This window comes from Octopus sinensis, linkage group LG5 (assembly GCF_006345805.1).
Source record: "Octopus sinensis linkage group LG5, ASM634580v1, whole genome shotgun sequence".
Lineage (NCBI taxonomy): Eukaryota > Metazoa > Mollusca > Cephalopoda > Octopoda > Octopodidae > Octopus > Octopus sinensis.
In genome coordinates, this window is record NC_043001.1 from 30020270 (window position 1) to 30041949 (window position 21680).

Below are 21680 nucleotides of genomic sequence, written 5' to 3' on the forward strand. Positions count from 1 at the left end.
CTCTCTATTTTCCCTATCTCTCCCTTTTCCATAATAATTTCCTTATTTCGAACTCTAACATTCACCTTTCTCACATCATCTCTGATGAAGAGCTATTCATAATATCCCAGAAACAGCTGTAAGGCTATATCTCTTCCCTTATAAATGTCATGAAAACTCCTCACAACCTTGGGTTTGTTATCTGTTCTTGTCTAATATACAAACATACATATATATATATTTATATATATATATATATAAATGAGTTTATTAATAATTTTCTAGGTGCCCAAACAGCTGTTTGAAACCCTGGTATTTCAATTAATACATTGGTTTACAAGTAACAAGAAGTTTGAAAATGCAGAATCCATGGCCCTTTTGGATGCTATTTATGTAAGTAAGAATTTTAATTTTTGCTTTTGTTAGACAAACCCCTACCTTTGTAAATCGTTACTACCATACTTTTGTATGAGGAAGGCCCATGTGGAGAGAGAGGTACTGCCTGCCAATGAATTTACTGAAAGACAGATGTGAGTAATGAGAAACTACAGCTATAATGGCAAACTTGACTTGGCATTTGGTTTAACACTAAAATCCAATCCTTACAAGTAACTTTGCCTTTTGCAGATACCATTCTGTGACAAGCATTCTGGCCATATTCCCGATCTGAGGATAACTTCCTTTATTATCCCAAGTTCCAGGAGCCTTATAATGAGTCATAGCCGTTATTCTTCCTCCTTTGGCATGTTATCTTTACTTAACATTCTCTTTTCCATGCTTTCATGGGTTAGATGGAATTTGTTGGGGCAGATTTTCTACAGCTAGATGCCTTTCCTTTTGCCAATTCTCACCTGTTTCCAAGCTAGGTAATATTTTCCCATAACTAGATATGCTTTTCACAGAAAACTGGAAATGAACAACCCCACTTGTATGACAATCATGCTCGTTTACAACCATCATGTGATATCTTGACACAGTTACACACAAATACATACACAAGAATAAAATATGATTTTAAGACTAGTTGTGGTCTTCTTTCATTTAGGATGGTATTATCCAGTCTGAAGATACAGGCCTTCGAGATTTTTGTGCAAAATGCATTGCAGAATTTTTTAAATGGTCTCTGAAAAGAAAAAGTAGTGAGGTAAGTATATATTCTTTCATCCTATTATTATTTTCAGTGAATGGACTCCAGCCATGCTGTAACTTATATAAATACATTTATATGCTATAAAAATTCTTTTGTAAGCCATTGCCTAACCCTAAAGTAAACAGAAAATGGAGAAATATTGATCAACAACAATTGACTAACATTGATTATTACTTTTTAATACAAATAGACTTTATCCTGTCTAACAGCTGTTTCTGCATCCAATGTTCCACAGTATTGCCATTGAAAATTATGAAAATAATATTGGGCTGTCCGGAAAGTTTGTGCTGATTTATAGTAGCTTACCTTTCGATTTATTTTAGAACATGGTTGAGTCCATAAAATAGGATTTGATTACACCTCCATTTAGAGCACAGTTTAAGCTATCTTTTCATGGAAGAAGGTTTATGTCCCTATAACCTGTGTTACTTCTGTAACCCTTTAAAATGGAAGATAAGAAAGTTCATTTTCGGCACTTGATGCTTTGGGAACCAGACAAAAATTGCTGCAGTTCGGCTGGGATGTGTTACCCCACCCTCCATATTCACCAGATATTGCTCCTTTGGATTTCCACTTATTCAGGTCTCTGCAGAATAGTCTTAATGGTAAAATTTCAATTCCTTGGATAACATAAAAAGATACCTTGATGAATTCTTTGTCATGAAACCACCTCAATTCTGGGAAGAGGGTATTTTCAAGTTAAAGGAAAGATGGAGACGCATTGTGCATGGTTCATACTTGGTTGATTAAAAATGTAATGGCAATTATTTATTGACCTTTTGCTTTCCTTTAAAAATCGGCACAAACTTTCCAGATAACCCAATATTTTAATGACATACATACACACACACACACACACACACATGCATCACATTTGCATACATCCATGCTATAGAAACAGACAGACAGATATCAATAGTTTCTTTCAGTTTCCGTCTACTACATCCATTCACTAGGTTTTGGTCAACCCAGAGTTATAGTAGAAGACACTTGCCCAAGATGTCAAACTGTGGGATTGAACCCAAAACACATGGTTGGGAAGCAACCTTCTTAATCACACAGCCATGCCTGCACCTATATTTTTACTCTCTATCAAATATTTTCATTTTTTGCAGAAAAACCCAGTAAATGTGATATCAGTCTTAACTCGACTGTACAGCTATACTCTTCATCCTGACCCATTTAAGAGGCTTGGAGCTGCTTTAGCTTTCAACAATTTTTATACCATATTTAGGTTTGTAATCCAATGATTCTATTTCTCTGTTACATCCAAGATCAGTTATTACTTCTGTGTAACAAATTGAGCAGAATATTGACTTTTTTCTTTATTTTGTCTGCTTTTCTTTTTTTTTCTTTTTCTTTATCTATGCTACATATCAATCAGTGTGTTCCTTAAATACTTGAGCCGATATTAGTTCATATTTTGGCACAAGGCCAGCAGTTTTGGGAGAGGGGTAAAGTTAATTACATCAACCTCAGTACTTATTTTATCGATCCAGAAAGGACGAAAGACAAAGTCAGCCTCAGCAGAACTTGAACTCAGAGTACAAAGACAGACAAAATGCCGCTAAGCATCTTCCCTGGTATGCTAACAACTCTGCCAGCTCACTGCCTTCAATCTTTATTGAAACATGCAGTGTTTAAAATTTCTTGTCCATTACATTTCTGCCCTTCTCTCAGATATTGTAAGGTACAACAAATGTTCAAGGACTTGGGAAAGGACAAAAAGTAAAAAATAATGGTTGGATCAGTTCATTCTATGCTAGTAATTTGATAACATTTTGGTGAATTATACATATTTATTTCACCTAAGCATTGATATAAAGAGCTGAAAGTGCTAAAAATCTTGCTGTGGTCAAATTCATCTTCCATGAAGCATTATGTTCAGAAGACAAAGAAAATTTGTTGAGTGTAGCGTGGTATTATTGGATATAAGATTGAGCATTATGTGTTGAGTGTTATTACACATAAAAATAAGCATACTAAAAAGTACAAGTAGCTGTCCCTCATGAGTGAGTATGGTTAAGCAACATAAGTGGGTGTGGTTTGTTAATCATTTAAGGTACCTTTGTAGTTATGAGCACCCAATCCAGAGCTGCATCTAATCCAGAGCTTCACCCAATCCAAAGCTGCACTCAATCCAAAGCTTCACCCAATCCAGAGCTTCACCCAATCCAGAGCTGCACCCAATCCAAAGCTTCACCCAATCCAAAACACACTCCATCCAAAATTGCACCTCATCCATAGCTGCACCCAATCCAAAGCTGTAGTCAGTCATGTTATTCTGATATTATATCTAGTTGCTCCTACTCATATAAAATTTCATATGTAAATACTCAGTATGGAAATTAGGATGGAAAAACAGTGAAAATATTCTGCAAAAATTTTATAACAGATGAATTGTGGAATCTCCTCATGCTAATGCAAGTTTTGAAAATCCTTCAGGCCATATTAATCAGAAAGTTGTAAAAGAAATTAAGTGGATATCAGTAGGATTCGAACTCAGAATATAAGTGACGTAGCAAAGTATCACAAGTTATTGGTAATATTTAGGTGGTGAGCTGGCAGAATCGTTAGCACGCCAGGTGAAATGCTTAGTGGTATTTCGTCTGCCGCTACATTCTGAGTTCAAATTCCACTGAGGTCAACTTTGCCTTTCATCATTTCAGGGTCGATAAATTAAATGCCAGTTATGTACTGGGGGCAATCTGATCGACTGGACCTCTCCCACGAAATTTCAGGCCTTGTGCTTATTACAGAAAGGAATATTTTGGTTAATATCAAGGTTTTGTATTCATCCCTTAATAATGCCACTAATTTAGGAAAAACACTCTTGGTTATCTTGTAGAACAAACAGTTATCTTCAGAATGTGTGTAAAAAGTATGATACCTTATGATTATAGAAGATTTAGTACCTATTTCTAGTAACTCAGTGAATAAAGTCAAGTGTTCTGTCCCCAAATCCAAAATACAACAGAATAAACTCTTTTGTAACCAAACTTTTTTTAAATTTAATTTCTTTATGTTAATTAATTTCAAATATAGAATTAATTAAAATAAATTTGTTACTATTAAGCCAGTGTTTAGAAGTAAAATGACCATGAAGTCTTGATGTGAAATTTAGATTTGATCCATTTTAAAACAAAGTATATACCATAGAACAAAGAGCGGTCCTGGGCAGATTGGTATCAAGGCGGCGAGCTGGCAGAATCGTTAGCACGCCAGGCGAAATGCTTAGCAGTATTTCGTCTGCCGTTACGTTCTGAGTTCAAATTCCGCCGAGGTCGACTTTGCCTTTCATCCTTTCGGGGGTCGATAAATTAAGTACCAGTTATGCACTGGGGTCGATGTAATCGACTTAATCCGTTTGTCTGTCCTTGTTTGTCCCCTCTGTGTTTAGCCCCTTGTGGGTAATAAAGAAATAGGTATCAAAAGGGTCAATCAACTGGTAATAAAAACACCTGATCCACTGGACTGTTTTACCTCTTTAGTACAAAACTAAAAGATTGATGGGAAAATATAACCTTACACTTTAACCATTCTATATCATTTTTATTTTGTCTTATGTTACTATTTATTTTTATTCTATTTTGTTATATTTTAGAGAACATGATATACTGATTGATCAGTTTGTATTTAACCTTTTGGTACATTTTGTGAAAAGCTTAGCTTTATGTCACAAGGATGACCAATCTTTAGGTAAGTTCTACATTACCATTTTGTTTTGTTATTATTTTTTCTCTGCCATAATCATTAATTTTATTTTCACCTATTGTCATTGTTAAGCAACCACAGTTGTTTTTAATGCAGCAGTTAGGTTCATCATCATCATCATCACCATCATCATCGTTTAACGTCCGTTTTCCATGCTAGCATCGGTTGGATGGTTCAACCGGGGTCTGGGAAGCCAGGAGCCTGCACCAGGCTCCAGTCTGATCTGGCAGTGTTTCTACAGCTGGATGCCCTTCCTAACGCCAACCACTTCATGAGTGTAGTGGGTGCTTTTTACGTGCCACCGGCACAGGTGCCAGTGGGGGCTGGCAACGGCCACGATCAGTTGGAGCTTTTTACATGTCACCGGCATGGAAGCCAGTCGAGGCGGCGCTGGCAACGGCCACGTTCGGATGGTGCTTTTTACATGCCACCAGCCCTGGTATCACAACTACAATTTCCATTAATTTTTTGATCGGTTTCGATTACCTCAACAGGTCCTCGCAAGCAGAGGTCAACCTTACTATTTCATAGTTCTTCCTACTTAGTCCACCGCTTCTGTGAATTAACATCTACTATCAACCATGGCATTTCTTTACCAAACATGCATTATCCAGAGTTGAAAACTCCACTCAGTCTTTAAAAACCTTAAGCTAAAACTCTGACACTTCCTACAAATGACTGAACCTCTTAATTCTGGTGATCAGCAGTGATAACCAATGTCTACCAAAGCTATGGCTGTATAACAATAAACAGGCTTTTTTTTTCAGAACCAAAAAGTAGCTCTGCCTTGAATATAGTTTGAGTTTATACTAGGTACAAGTATTTCCCCTCTGTTAGGAAAACTGCTTGCACTTTTAGAGTGATGTAATCCTAGACTTGATCCCTAAAAAACTGCCCAGCCAGCTAAGTAAGTCTTTACTCACCAATGCAGTTAAACAAATTTCCCAAGCCAAGCTGTATTTCCTCCGCCTCACCCTGTTGTTGTTGTTGCTGCTGCTACAGCTACTACTACTACAACTAATTATAATAATCCTTTCTACTGAAGGTACAAGGCCTAAAATTTTGGGGAGGGGACCCCAGTGTTTCACTGGTACTTATTTTATTAATCCTGAAAGGATGAAAGGCAAAGTCAACCTCGGCAAAATTTGAACTCTGAACATAAGGACAGACAAAATGCCAGTAAGCATTTGCCTAGCATGCTAACAATCCTGACTACTACTACTAATAATGATAATAATAATAATAATAATAATAGTAGTAGTAGTAGCAGTAGTAGTAGTAGCAGTAGCAGCAGCAGCAGCAGTCTCTTAGGGACAGGAAAGATTATCAGGAGGGTTTTAAGCACATGAAAGACTATTGAAAGATTGCAGATACCTAAAGTATTCAAAAACTTTCAGTGGTCACATAAATTCTATCAGAAATAAAAACAAACCTAAGTGAGATCATCATCATCATCATCATCGTTTAACGTCCGCTTTCCATGCTAGCATGGGTTGGATGAATGACTGAGGGCTGGCAAACCAGATGGCTGCACCAGGCTTCAATTTTGATCTGGCAGAGTTTCTACAGCTGGATGCCCTTCCTAATGCCAACCACTCCAAGAGTGTAATGGTTGCTTTTACGTGCCACCAGCGCGGAGCCAGTCAGGCAGTACTGGCAACGACCTCGCTCGAATCTTTTACACATGCCACCGGCACAGGTGCCAGTAAGGTGATGCTGGTAACGATCACGCTCGAATGGTGTCTTTTACGTTCCACTAGCATGGAGGCCAGATAGCCGCTCTGGCAACGATCACATTCGGATGGTGCTCTTAATACCCTACTAACACGGGGCTCAAGTGCCAGTAAGGCAATGCTGGTAACGATCACGCTCGAATGATGCCTTTTAAGTGTCACTGGCACTGAAGCTGGTTAGCCACTCTGTCAATGATCACACTCATATGGTGCTCTTTGCACCCTGCTAGCATGGACGCCAGTCATCGAATTTGATTTTGATTTCACTTGCCTCTGATTTTGATTTCGATAATAATAATGATGATGATGATGATGATGATAATATTATGGTCCCTACTATTCTAAGCTTGCAAGCTGACTATAAACCATCTCAATCTAAATCACCTCACCGCAACTTCTAAAGGAAGAAGGTTTTGGAAAAGCTCTGTGATATGGGATCTATCTCACAGTAAAAATTTTTTCAAAAACCTTCCAGTTTTAGAATTGGACTCTCCTTCTGACAACTCTAGAAATTCACACTGAACATTATCCTTTCATGTCGTCATCTCTTGATCGAGTATGTCTTGGAAAGGTCTACAGATGCAAACCCTACTTTTCCTACCTCCTTATTCTGTTGACAAGATATTTCAAAAATCAACCTTTGATAAAAGAAAGAAAATAAATACTGCTAAGTGACTGAAATAGTGCAACCTATTAGAAATAGCAGCAAAATTCTTCCTCAAGTCAAATCCAATTGTCTTAAAAAAGAGATGGGATACATTGAATGATATGTTTCTAGGTATACTATGTCAGCGAGCTGGCAGAATCATTAGCACGACGGGTGAAATGCTTAGCAGTATTTCATCTGCCACTACGTTCTGAGTTCAAGTTCCGCCAAGGTCAACTTTGCCTTTCATCCTTTCGGGGTCGATTAAATAAGTACCAGTTACGCACTGGGGTCGATATAATCAACTTAATCCATTTGTCTGTCCTTGTTTGTCCCTTCTGTGTTTAGCCCCTTGTAGGTAGTAAAGGAAATAGGTATACTATGTCTCAAGAAAAGAGAAGGTGACCATGGCTGGTATGCCTTCGATTGTAGATCTGCTTAATCAGAACTGTTTAACTGCATTGGTGAGTAAAGACTGACCATAACAAACTAAATTTCCAATGCAAAATTTTCATTTTTCATGTTGTAAGAAAGATATTAATTCTATTTCATATTCTATAATGCATTGCTTTTTGTTAATATTATCTCTGATTTTCTAACTTATTTTCCTATTTTTTATTTTTTTGTCTTTAATAATTAGGTGTCAATTCACAGTGTTGTAAAGCTTTGGACCACTTAGAAAGAATTATCTTGAAGAAAGCCGATATGTTAAAAGAAGTTAGCTCAGCTCGTAAACAGCCAAGGTACTTATCATATCTTTCAGTAACTGAATTGGTTTCTTTTTATTAAGCACAAGGCTAATTCATCATCCTCATCGTCGTCATTTAACATCCTCTTTCCATGCTGACATGGGTTGGACGATTTTACTGAGGGCTGCTGAGCCAGAAGGCTGCACCAAGCTCCAATCCAATCTCACAATGTTTCTACAGCTGGATGCCCTTCCTAACACCAACCACTCCGAGAGTGTAGTGGCTGCTTTTTATGTGCCACCAAACACAAGGGCCAGTTAGGCTGTACTGGCATTGACTACACTTGAATGGTGCATTTTACGTGCCACTGGCATGGGACCAGCCAGCTGGCACTGGCATCGACCACGCTTAAATGGTGCTTTTTACGTGCCACTGGCACAGGTGCCAATCAGGCGGTACTGTCATCGGTCACGACAACAACTTCACTTGCCTCAGCAGGTCTTTGCAAGTGCAGTTTATGGCCTAGTGATTCAAGGGTACTCTTAAATGGGCATGGTTATGCTGCACTGACATAGGCACAGTTACAGTCTCACGTGGCTTGCCGGATCTTCTCAAGCACAGCATATCTTCAAAGGTCTCGGTCACTTGTGATTGCCTTGGTGAGGCCCAACGTTCGAAGGTCATGCCTCACCACCTCATTCCAGGTCTTCTTGGGTCTACCTCTTCCTCAGGTTCCCTCACTGCTAGGGTGTGACACCTTTTCACCCAGCTGTCCTCATCTATACACAACACATGGCCACACCAGTGCAGTTGTCTCTCCTGAACACCACATCTGATGGGAAAGGAAACTTTAAGACTGAGAATGATAGTAATGCATGATTTTGTGTCTCTTTGTCTTAACATTGCATGAGTGTCGCAAGTCTCACTGTCGTACAAGCGCTGCCATTTATTTCCAACATTTTCCATATACATTTTTGAACATGAAGAAAGATTATCTTGCTTAGCAACAAGTGAGAGTTGACAACTGGAAATCTGCTTCCAACCCATGCAAGCATAGAAAAGTGAATGTTAAAACAATGAGAATGATGATGTGGTTGATGACTTAAAAATCATTAATTAAAAATTACTTTTTCAGCACTGGAATAAGAAGGAAAAGATTTTTTTATTTTTTATTCAAATTTTGATTGCTATAGAAATGTTTTGTCAGAAATTTTCAGGGACAAGATTTTAACACAAACAACTCAAATATTTGTTCCATTGTCAGCAATGATAATTTGAAGCAGTAGAAATGAAAGGGTTTTTTTTTTTCCATTTGGATATTCCTGTTCATGCCTTAATTCATGAATACTTTCATTCTTTATATGAGGGAGTGCTGAAAAGTTCCTAGCTTTGAGTAAAATAAAATACAGGAGAATCAGTTAAATATGATTTTATTTAGAATATTCCAAAAGTGACCTCGCTTGTGCTGGTGCCACTTAAAAAGCACTCAGTCCATTCTCCAGAGTGGTTGATCTTAGGAAAGGTATTCAGCTGTTAAAACCATGTGAAAACAGAGACAGAAGTCTGGTGTAGTCTTCTACCTGACCAGCTCCTATAAAACTGTCCAACCCATGCCAGCATGGAAGACGGATGATAATGATGATATCAAAATTCAGAATCTAAACAAAGGCATACAAATTATACATTTGTTTGATTTAAAAAGCAATTTTCAGGCTTACTTAAGGTTATATTTCAGCATGTATTTTCAAAAGGTTATGATATACACTGTACTTCTTACTATACACTTACACTTTACACACACTTTTACTTGTTTCAGTCATTTGACTGTGGCCATGCTGGAGCACCATCTTTTAGTCGAGCAAATCGACCCCAGGACTTATTCTTTGTAAGCCTAGTACATATTCTATCGGTCTCTTTTGCTGAAACACTAAGTTACAGGGACGTAAACACAACAGCATCGGACAAACACGCACACACATATATATACATATATACGACGGGCTTCTTTCAGTTTCCGTCTACCAAATCCACTCACAAGGCTTTGGTCGACCCGAGGCTATAGTAGAAGACACTTGCTCAAGGTACCACGCAGTGGGAATGAACCTGGAACCATGTGGTTGGTAAGCATTCTACTTACCACACAGCCACTCCTATGCCTATATAATACTAATGCTTTATAACTTATAACCTATTATAATACTAATGCTTTATAACTTTTTGTGTGACATATTTTGTATGATTGGATCCTTCTGACTAATAGAAACATAATCATTATTTATATCATAGTTATCATTCTTGTCACTGTAAATAATCCTTTATTTCTATCCTTATTGTAGTCAATGGAACCAAATAACCCTTCTGTATGCGATCCGTTGGCTAGTTCGACAATGCGGTCGTCCCCAAACAAGTTGTCGTCATGCTTGTATGAAACTTGTTTATAATTTAGCTCCTCAAATTCAAGGTAAGAAAAGTATGTGTTTGTGTATTTGGTATTGTTAATTCTTCCCATAATTAGTGGTAAAGACCCCCTTTGGTCATGAATGACCGTGAGATTGCACCTAGAAAGTTCCTCTCTGAGGCACAAGTCAGGGCAAGGTTGTTTATGGAAGACCAGCAGTCGCCCATACATACCAGTTCCCCTCTCCACATCACTGATGGTGTCCAAGGGAAAGGCAAAGGCCGAAACAGCTTGGCCCTAGTGATGTCACAACTCATTTCTACAGCTGAGTGAACTGGAGCAACATGAAATAAAGTGTCTTAGTTAGTTAGTTAGTTAGTTAATTTGGCTCAAAAGCAAATAGCAAGGCCATGTAGGGGGACATGGAGTTAAGTACAGGGTGGTGTTCATGTAAAGAGTTCAGGCCACTTGAGGTCCAGGGAGGCTTTGAACAAAGCGGTCGTCGGCATCTTCACCATCTCGTCTGGCAGCTTGTTCCACGGATCCGCAACCCGGACGGAGAAAGCTCCTCTCCTTCGATTGAGATGAAATCGTCGCAGGTAGAGCTTTTCGGAATGACCCCACAGCCGACGCTCTAGAGCAGGAGTGAAGAACAGCTCTTTCGAGAGGTTACACTTCCCGCTTATGATGTTGTGGGCGAGAATGAGATCACCACGGCGGCGGCGTTTTTCAAGAGAATAAAGGTCGAGCGTCCTCAGCCTTTCTTCGTAGGACAAATTTTTGAGACCATGAACCATGCGGGTAGCCAGCCTCTGGACTCTTTCGAGGTGCTGTATGTCTTTGAGGAGATAAGGAGAAGAGGCTTGAATCCCATACTCCAATATGGGTCTCACCAGCATGACATAGAGTGGCAGGAATATGGCTGCTGTGAGCATTCCGAATGACCGTCGAATCAAAAACAGAATTCCGCGCGCTTTGTTGGCAGCATGGACGCACTGGGCCGAAGGCGAAAAGGAGGAATCCACCAAGATACCCAGGTCCTTTACCTGATCGGTCCTCTCCAGCAGCAGACGACCCGGCTCGAAATCAAGTTGAGTTGCAGGAGTAGAGCCGACAGGCAGATGACAGCACTTTGACACGTTCAGACACAGGTCCCAATCGTTAGACCACTTCCAAATTTGGTGGAGGCATCGACGAAGATCCTCTATACTACCGCGAGGAGCGACCAGTTTGATATCGTCGGCAAATAGAAGGGTGTGTTGCGTGAGGTCGTCGGGCAAGTCATTTATGAAGACTAAGAACAACAAGGGCCCAAGCACTGAACCTTGAGGCACGCCACTGCTCGCACTGGAGACGTCGGACCGCGAACCATTAACTTGAACTTGGAAGGAGCGATCTGAGAGGAAGGCACCAACCCATCGTACAATATCCGGATGGAAACTATATGCTTGAAGCTTGACAAGTAGTAGGCGGTGGTTTACCGAGTCAAAAGCTTTGGCAAAGTCCAATAAAACGATGTCAACAGCATCACTATCATCGAGGATGCGCGTCACCAATTCTTCCATTACTAGTAAGTTGGTCAAGCATGATCTCTTCGGCACAAAGCCGTGTTGGGAATCAGTGATCGAGGCTGTGTTTAGGAGGTGGAGCATCATACTTTTCTTAAGGATGGTTTCGAACATCTTGCTGATTATTGATGTAAGGGAAACCGGTCGGTAGTTAAGCGGGTCTTCGCGGCTCCCTTTCTTGAAAATTGGGCAGATTATCGCTGTTCTCCAGTCTGCAGGTATAACACCCGTCGCCAATGACATATTGAATAGTCGTGTTAAGGGCTCGCAGATGACCGGAGCCAACGCTTTGATAACCCGTGGGTGTATGCCGTCAGGGCTGTGACCCTTGTTGACATCGAGGCCTTGAATAACACGTTTGACTTCGTCCCGCGTGATGATCAATCGAAGCATTGGAGGTACCGATCTATCAAATGGAGGGGGTTCACGACCATCATCTTGTTTGAAAATAGTTGAAAAAGCCTCGGCAAATAATTGACTCTGTTGGTAAGGGTCCTCAATCGATACGCCTGTTGAGTCTACCAACGTTGCAATCTGGTTGTTCAAGCGGGAATTCCGCTGGACATGGGCAAAGAAGGTTTTTGGATTGCTACTGGCATTTGCCGCGATTTTTTATTCATAACTGAAGCGTTCTTTCTTTTCAATTTTCACGGCTCGGTCTCGTTGAGTTTTGTACACCTCAAAAGCTGCAGTCGAATCCAGATTTTTGAATTCAGCCCAAGCAATATCTCTGAGTCGACGTTCTCGTTTAACCTTCTTCGTCACCCAGGGCTTGTGTTTCTTCCTCTTGGGAAGCCCAACGGGAACTGCCTGGTCAGTCAAACAGATTACATATGCTTTGAGGGATGACCATAGTTCGTCAACTGAGGACAACGTCATCAGGGAACGCCAGTCCAGAAGCGCGGAAGCCTCGGTTAGAATTTCAAGATTAATTGCAGAGAAGACTCTACGTAGCAGCGAAGTAATCGTGGGCGTGGAAAAAGTTGTGTGCATGACGAACTTCAGGACCACATGATCACTCTTGGCAAGAGGGGCGCACACAGATACGTCTGACACTGATCTTGGATAGCGGGAGAATACCAGATCTAGCATAGATGGCTGCTGCCCAGACCGATGCCTTGTCGGATATTCAACATGTTGCGATAGAAAACAATCTTCAGCCACGTCAAGAAGGGCCTGGCCGAACCGGGAAGATGTTGTACAAATTGATGCGGGCCAATCGATCGTGGGAGCGTTGAAGTCGCCTAGTACCAAGCAGTCATGCGAAGCTGAAACGAATCTTATCGCTTCGAGTAGATGAGCATCGTCCTGGGGGTCGGCTAGGTCGGCTAGAGGCGGTCTTGCTCAAGAACACAACACACTGCCCAGTTCAGGAATTGAACTCACTACCTCTAATCACTGAGCCATGTGCCTTCAAAAAAGTACTTAGGGACTAGTATTTTCATAACTATTTTATCATTTCTGTTATTGTAATATTTTGTACTGGAAATTATTGTAGTGTTCTGAAATTTATTTAAATTTTTAAGGTAAAATAACACCTCTACATTTGGAATAAGTTGTCAATCTATTGCAAGCTGAGTAGAAAGGAAATTACTAAGTGGATAAAGTGTTTGCCTTGGCTTTCCTTGAAGCCTCAATTCTTTATAGAATCATGGAAGTATCATCATGGTATACAGCATGATGAGAATTCACCCCTCCCTCCAGGTTTAATCACAACAGATTTTTTCCAGAGGTAAAAAAAAAAAAAGTGAGATGAAACAACCTCTATACTGAACTGATACTTAATTGATAATAAAAAGATAAACAATTGATTTAGGTGGGATTTGAAGTACAAAGAGCCAGAGCAAATACTGTATGGTATTTTTGATGCTCTAATGACTCTGCCACTTTATCACCTTAAGGTATTTGATTCTATACTCATGGTTCATTAGTTCAAATCTTATAATAGCATTTTGTCAGTCACTTTCACCACCACAACCAGTATAACCACTACAATACCTATTTCTTTACTACCCACAAGGGGCTAAACACAGAGGGGACAAACAAGGACAGACAAAGGGATTAAGTCGATTACATCGACCCCAGTGCATAACTGGTACCTAATTTATCGACCCCCGAAAGGATGAAAGGCAAAGTCAACCTTGGCGGAATTTGAACTCAGAATTAATGGCAGACGAAATATGGCTACACATTTCACCCGGCGTGCTAACGGTTCTAAGGCAGTGAGCTGGCAGAATTGTGAACATATCAGGCAAAATGCTTAGTGGCATTCCATCCATCTTTACACTCTAAGTTCAAATTCCGCTGAGGCCATCTTTGCCTTTCATCCCTTTAAGGATCAATAAAGTAAGTACCAGTTGAACATTGGGGTCAATATAATCAGCATATCCTCTCCCTGAAATCACTGATCTTGTGCCAAAATTTCAAACCAATATAATACAAATACATATATAAACTCTGTTTCCACTGGCACTTGTGCCCATGCTAGTAGGGTGCCAAGAGCACCATCCAAGCGTGATCGTTGCCAGAAAAGCCAACTGGCTTCCGTGCCGGTGGCACATAAAAGGGCACCATTCGAGCGTGATCGTTACCAACGTCGCCTTACAAGCACTTGTGCTGGTGGAATGTGTAAAAAGATTTGAGTGAGGTTATTGCCAGTACCTCTTGACAGGCCCCCGTGCCGGTGGCACGTACAAAGCACCCACTACACTCTCGGAGTGGTTGGCATTAGGAAGGGCATCCAGCTGTAGAAACTCTGCCAAATCAAGATTGGAGCCTGGTGCAGCCATCTGGCTCGCCAGCCCTCAGTCAAAATCGTCCAACCCATGCTAGCATAGAAAGTGAACGTTAGATGATGATGATGATTTTATTTAATGTTTTACTAGCTCTTCTCATAGCTAAAACCTCTGAGCACCAGATTAGATGCTTTGCATTACTTAGTTTCATTCCTCACTATTCTTAGTTCAAATCCCACTTAATTAACATTTGCTATTTATTTTATTTATTTGTGGTGAGGAGGATTCAAGTTCTCTTAATTCATTCACTTTTAATCAAAGATAAAACTGAATTATTTATTTGTCCAGGCATAAAACAATCTGAAGAATTTTTTCAAATTTTCTATGAGAAGGAAGGTCACAATTATTTTATTGAGAGGTAAGCATCCATTACACATGTTTTATTTTATTAACTTTTCTGTTAATTAAGGTACTATTTTGTATTATGATAAAACAAAATGGTGCGTGAGAAGATCCGGCAGGACAAGTGAGACCATAACCCGTGGCCTTTACCTGCGATGTAGCCAGTCCACTTATGCATACCTTTCCTTCTTGAGACACAAAACTCTGCTTGCGATGACCTGTTGAGGCAAGTGAAATCGAACTCGATCAAAATTTAATGGAAATTGTAGTTGTGATACCAGTGCCGGTGGCACGTAAAAGAACCATCCAAACGTGGCCATTGCCAGCGCCACCTCAACTGGCCTCCGTGCCGGTGGCACGTAAAAAGCACCAACCAATCGTGGCCGTTGCCAGCCTCCCCTGGCACATTAATAGCACCCACTACACTCACGGAGTGGTTGGCATTAGGAAGGGTATCCAGCTGTAGAAACGCTGCCATATCAGACTGGGCCTGGTGCAGCCTCCTGGCTTCCCAGACCCCAGTCGAACCGTCCAACCCATGCTAACATGGAAAGCAGATGTTAAATGATGATGATGATGTGTCAAAGATACTTCTGGAATTACATCCTCATCATCACATTGGCATATTCAAACACAAGGCATCACAGAAAGGGAAAACAACTATTATATATTTGTCTTACCTAAATTATATGATTTAAGTTTTGAATAATAAAACCTGTCCAAGGCATTGTTAAAATATATTTTGTTAAAGTAGGCGGTGACCTGGCAGAAACGTTAGCACGCCAGGTGATATTCGTAGCCGTATTTCATCTGCCGTTATGTTCTGAGTTCAAATTCCGCCAAGGTCGGCTTTGCCTTTCATCCTTTCGGGATCGATAAATTAAATGAATAAAGTACCAGTTATGCACTGGGGTCGATGTAATCGACTTAATCCCTTTGTCTGTCCTTGTTTGTCCCCTCTGTTTAGCCCCTTGTGGGCAATAAAGAAATATATATTTTGTTAAAGTAAAGAGCTTTTTTTTTCCCTCTCTTTTTTTGCATGCTGTACTCATTAATTCATCAACATTATTCCAAAGTTCTTGTTTAGGATATCACTTATTTTTCTGAAACGTCTTGAACAATTAATATGGTTTATGATTCTATCTCCTTTTTCTTTCTCTCTAGATTTGAAGGTGGTGGAGAAGGCTCTGATGTTTCCAATTCAATTATGCGTTGTCCACAATTAGAAATAAGGGAGCATTTCTCTCTTCAGAAAACTTGTCAATGGTTTGATTATTTCTTAGCTGGGTTAGATTGCTACATTTGGGTTTTTGAGAATAATCTATTGAGCCCAGAGCAAATGCTTCAAGGTAATTAAATTTATTTTATTTATTTTATTTATACAGATTCCAGCACCGCCTTGACTGGCTTCCATGCCGGTGGCACGTAAAAAGCACCAACCAATTGTGGCCGTTGCCAGCCTCCCCTGGCACATAAAAAACACCCACTACACTCACGGAGTGGTTGGTGTTAGGAAGGGCATCCAGCTGTAGAAACACTGCCAGATCAGACTGGAGCCTGGTGCAGCCTCCTGGCTTCCCAGACCCCGGTCGAACCGTCCAACCCATGCTAGCATCGAAAACGGACGTTAAACGATGATGATGATTTTATTATGTTACTGTTTTTAGGTCATTAAACAAAGTAGAAAGTCAAAGTGAAGCTTATAAGCTACATAAAATAATTGTAAATAAGACAATCTTCATCAAGAATATGATAATATGATAGTTGAGATTAATTTTGAAACTAAATTATTTGGTTACTTACTGGTGTTGGTGAATCTAGAGAAATAGTTGGTAAAATAGGCATGAATGACCAATTTGGAAACCTAGTGGTATAACAAAGAACTTTGCTGGTATTGAAATGTCCTAACTTGAAATGATTTATTGCAAGGAAATACATGAACCTGGTACTTAATGAATTTTTCAAATACATTTTTAAAATGCACCAGATACTTAATGGTATTAGTAGAAAATATAAATACTTTAAATAATAATAATAATAGTAATAATGAAATTATTGTATACAGTGCTCAGGTGTACCACAACTTGTCAAAAGTGCATATAAAGTATATGCAGTAATGTACAAATGTCTGGAAAGTGAACAGTGTATGAGTCAGATACATGTTTGCATGTGTATGGAGGGGAGAAAATCAGGTGTAGTGTTGGCGAATCTCAGGAAGCATGGAAGTTTTGAAGGATGCAGTGCTCCGACAACTAACAACTGATGCCGGCAGTCTGTTCCATGCTTCAGCAACTCTTAGCATGAAAAAATGTTTCCGAACGTCAGGGGAGCTGTGCTGTTTTCTGACATTAGTTTTCCTAGCTTACACATATGATGAGTTTTTAAATATCAGATGTGAATATATTGTCAGAGCAAATTTCTTTTAGACTGCTGGGTGACCTTCTATTGTTAGCCAGTCAGTTGCCAAACAGAAGATGTCTGTTGTAAGAGAGGCTTACTGAAAGAAGCAGAATAGGGTTATTTGCTTAAAAACACAAAACAAAGCTTGAACTATGCAATCAATAGTCAAGTATGTTGACTTGATAGCTACAGTACCCTTATATATGTATGCCACTAAGTCTCATGCACTTTCTTATGACTAGTTGGTTGCAAACATTTGATACAGTCATTAATTAGAACAAGTCATTATTCAAACTAGCTATCAATGTGAATCAGAAATATAAAAATGACATCTCTTTGATAAGAGTTAGATATTGTACTTTGTTGCCTACAATCAAAAGTGAAGTTGTATCCACAAAGGAAGATGCTATAACAATTCATGTTGTATAACTTTGCAGATCCTTTCAACTCATTTTAACAAATGTACAACTTTGCAGATCCTTTCAACCCATTTTAACAAATGGATGAAAAGATAGTTCAAAAATCTAATTACAAAATTACAAACTTTCTTTAATTGCAAACTAATGACAAAACATTTTTTTTTTTGTTAGTTGCTGAATCTAATTCTCAAATCATCAAAGCTGTATGCTATTTTTTGGAGTATATTGCACTATCTGATTTGAAAACTCTGACAAAGAATGCTGATTATCTTCCTTTCACTCCTAAAGAAGAAGAAGTGTTCAACAGGTATGTTACTTGCCATTATTGAGGAATTTATTTTCCATCAATGACATTTTTAAAATACCTTCTAATTGTTAAAATACATGATGTCTATGCAAATATACTTTGTTCTACTGTGGAGATTGACTTGGCCTTAAAATCCAACATGGTATCTGGAACCATATATTGTAAACTTAAGTCTTTTTAGATTCAGTCACCCTACTAAAGCCTTTACATCATCTGAGATTTCACTTGCTTCTTTGCAGGAACAAATGTACTGTCATTATCAGGATTTTCAGTTTTTTAACCACTGTTCTTAAGAAATGCAAAGATGCTGAAAATTCTTCTGTGAGTTTAATTTTTTTGTTCATATATTTACAACAATCAAAGTAATTCCAAATCAAAGAATCCATCCAGCCAGCCAGCTTCACCACTTACTATTCCTGGAAGGGTTTTAGGGGATAGAGTACTCATGCTCCTTTTCCATTGGGTCCTATCAGAAGTAGCCATCATTACACTTTTTAGCTGGATTCTCAAGCATGTCTGAGACTATACATATTATCCAACTATCTTGTTTTAGTCTACCTCCAGGTCTCTTGCTAATTAGATTGGCTTGAAGAATATGTATTGCAACGTTTTCCTGCAACACTCTAATTACATGGCTGTAATAATATTTATTTCTTTACTACCCACAAGGGGCTAAACACAGAGGGGACAAACAAGGACAGACAAATGGATTAAGTCAATTACATCGACCCCAGTGCGTAACTGGTACTTAATTTATCGACCCCGAAAGGATGAAAGGCAAAGTCGACCTCGGCGGAATTTGAACCCAGAACGTAATATTGGAGTTGTGACCTCTCAGTGTGGGGAAGTTGCAGGTCAACTTAGAGAGACTCAGATCTCTGAGCCATGCATCCTGTTGAGTAACATTACTCCAGAGATCCTACGAAGGGAACTCAATTCAACCTCTTGCATCCATGATTGTACCCTTTTGAGTAGTAGTGTGGATAGATTAATTATCAAGACAATAACACTGCAAAAACCTTTGAATTTTAAATAGCTTCTTGAGAAACAAAATGTCTAGTTACACATAAGTTGACATCAAATGCTGGTTCACTGGGAGAAAAAAAAAACAACACATTGAATTCATCATCGTTATCATCATCATCAGGAATTTTAAAAATTGTGAATAAATTACTGCAGTTATTCAACAATTTGTCAATTTATTGCAACAGTTCACTGGTTTTTTTTTCTGTGAGATCTTTGTTTTGTTTAGCTTTTTGCTCTTTTTTCCCCTCAAAGAGACAGCATTTAATGATGACCCGTGCAAGTTTATCAAGATGTTATTTAATCTTCCTAGTTCTTCCATTGTATACCTTGTATGTTGTGTTATTCATCTCAACACTTCATTTGTTAATGAATTTCAGTCAGTGATATGCGCAAGATTTTGAGAATTTGGAGGGAACCTGTGGAAGAGGTAGACCCAGGAAGACATTGGACTAAGTGGTGAAGCATGGTCTTTAAATGTTGGGTCTCACAGAGGCATTGACAAGTGATGAAGACCTTTGGCAATTTGCTGTGCTTGAGAAGACTTGTCAAGCCAAGTGAAATCACACTTGTAGCTGGTGCTGGTGACATGTAAAAGGCACCCATGCCAGTGATACATAAAAGACACCCACTACACTCTTGGAGTGGTTGGCGTTAGGAAGAGCATCCAGCTGTAGAAACCAAGCCAAATCTGATTGGAACCTGGTGCAGCTCTCTGGCTTACCAGTTCCAGTCAAACCATCCAACCCATGCCAGCATAGAAAGTTGATGCCGAATGATGATGATGATGATGATGATGTTGCTTGGTTTATTAAATGTTGTTGTTAGTCTTCACTATGCAAGCGTATAATCAAAGGTATTCTGTCACTGCTTTATCTTTTATTTAAGTATAATGGATCTTGAACTGTCTTCTTCCTCTTTTAAGACAGTTGGTGGAATTTGAGGAGGAATTTAACTGCTGTTTCTTGTTGAGCAAATAACCACATAGAGGCTCCTTCTCTTAGCATCTGACAACTGCATTAATTTTTAAAATATTTTTTTTATTTGTAAAATGTTTGTAAAATGTTTTATTAACTTGTTCTGTTTTAATATTTTGGCATGTTTTAGGTGATCCCTAATGAGGTGTGGACCCCACATCTATGGAGATTAATTTGTGAGTGTGTTCTGCAACCTGAGTATGTTGGATTCAACCTGACAGATTTAGAAGTTGTCAATAAACTACCTGACGAGGTGACTATATTTTTTTAATCATTATTATCAGGTATCCAAAGTTTTTACCGATTCTCATTACTCTCACATTCTGCGACCTTAGTTAATTACCTTTGCCTTTGACATGTCCTGTTTTCTTCTGACTCCTTACCCAGTGTAACCAAGTACCACAACAATATCTTAAGACAGTGAACATCATTTTGTATCTCTTCTATCTGCCCTTAACATGGCTGACAGAAAACTGATAATACGTGTATGTTTGTTGTATGAGTTTAAATTTGGCACAAATGCATCCAGTTCCTCTCCACAGATTTGTACAGCATGTTGGGAAGATGCAGTAAAGGAATGAACTGATTGAAATGGCTTTTTATAGTATTGTTCCAGTGACGAGTCTTTTGAAAATGCACCTCAATCTGGAAGACTAATTTCTTTAAATGTTGATGATTTAAGGAATGTAATTGAGTTGAATTAACATGTCAAAACCTAGCTTTGTGATTTAATGTAAATGAAGATTACAGCTGGGAAAGAGATGGAAGTTGAGCAAATGGGTACCACATGATTTGACAACAAAAAACTTCAGAGACTTTCCATATGCTCTTCTCATCTTAATCGGTTTAAAATAGAGCCATTTTTTGATTGAATTTTTACATGTGATGAAAAGTGGCTCATGTATTCAAATTCCAAGAGGACACATCATTGGTTATCTCCAGATGATCCTTTGCCACAAGGTTATCCATAGAAGACCAGCAGTCACCCATGCATAGCAGCCTCTCCTTTCCATGCCATCACTGTTATCCAAGGGGAAGGCAAAAGCCAATACAGCTTGGCACCATTGACATCGCAACTCATATCTACAGCTGAATGAACTGGATCAACATGAAATAAAGTGTCATGCTCAAGAGCACAACACACAGCCCTGTCTGGGAATCGAACTCACTACCTCATGATTGTGCGCCTGATGCTCTAACCACTGAGTCATGTGCCTTTACACAACTGTGTGGGTAGAGTTAATATGTTATTCATTTTAAGGTGGAGAGCTGGCAGAATCGTTATCATGCTGGGCAATATGCTTAGCAGCATTTTATCTGTCATTACATTCATCATTGTCATTTAACATCCATGCTAGCATGGATTGGACTGTTTAACAAGGGCTGGTAAGCTGAAGGGCAGCACCAGGTTCCAATCTGATTTGGCATGGTTTCTGCATGCAACCTACATGGGTACCAGTTGCATGACACCAGTATCTGCCACAACTACGATTTCACTTGGCTTGATGGGTCTTCTTCTAAAGCATGGCATATTGCCAAA

The 21680-nt window shown here is 39.3% G+C and overlaps 1 protein-coding gene across 2 annotated transcripts in view; it reads left to right on the top strand.

Moving 5' to 3' along the window:
• Positions 1 to 21680, top strand: part of LOC115211686 (DNA-dependent protein kinase catalytic subunit) — a 266170-nt gene that overhangs the window by 90216 nt on the left and 154274 nt on the right. For both annotated transcript variants that reach the window (XM_029780332.2, XM_036503287.1), the window contains exons 26-36: positions 265 to 372; positions 1025 to 1123; positions 2245 to 2363; positions 4734 to 4828; positions 7863 to 7965; positions 10248 to 10372; positions 14961 to 15030; positions 16179 to 16363; positions 18005 to 18140; positions 18380 to 18461; positions 20271 to 20393. In XM_029780332.2, the coding sequence (XP_029636192.2) occupies positions 265 to 372; positions 1025 to 1123; positions 2245 to 2363; positions 4734 to 4828; positions 7863 to 7965; positions 10248 to 10372; positions 14961 to 15030; positions 16179 to 16363; positions 18005 to 18140; positions 18380 to 18461; positions 20271 to 20393 (1245 nt within the window). The remainder of the gene's footprint in view (positions 1 to 264; positions 373 to 1024; positions 1124 to 2244; positions 2364 to 4733; positions 4829 to 7862; positions 7966 to 10247; positions 10373 to 14960; positions 15031 to 16178; positions 16364 to 18004; positions 18141 to 18379; positions 18462 to 20270; positions 20394 to 21680) is intronic.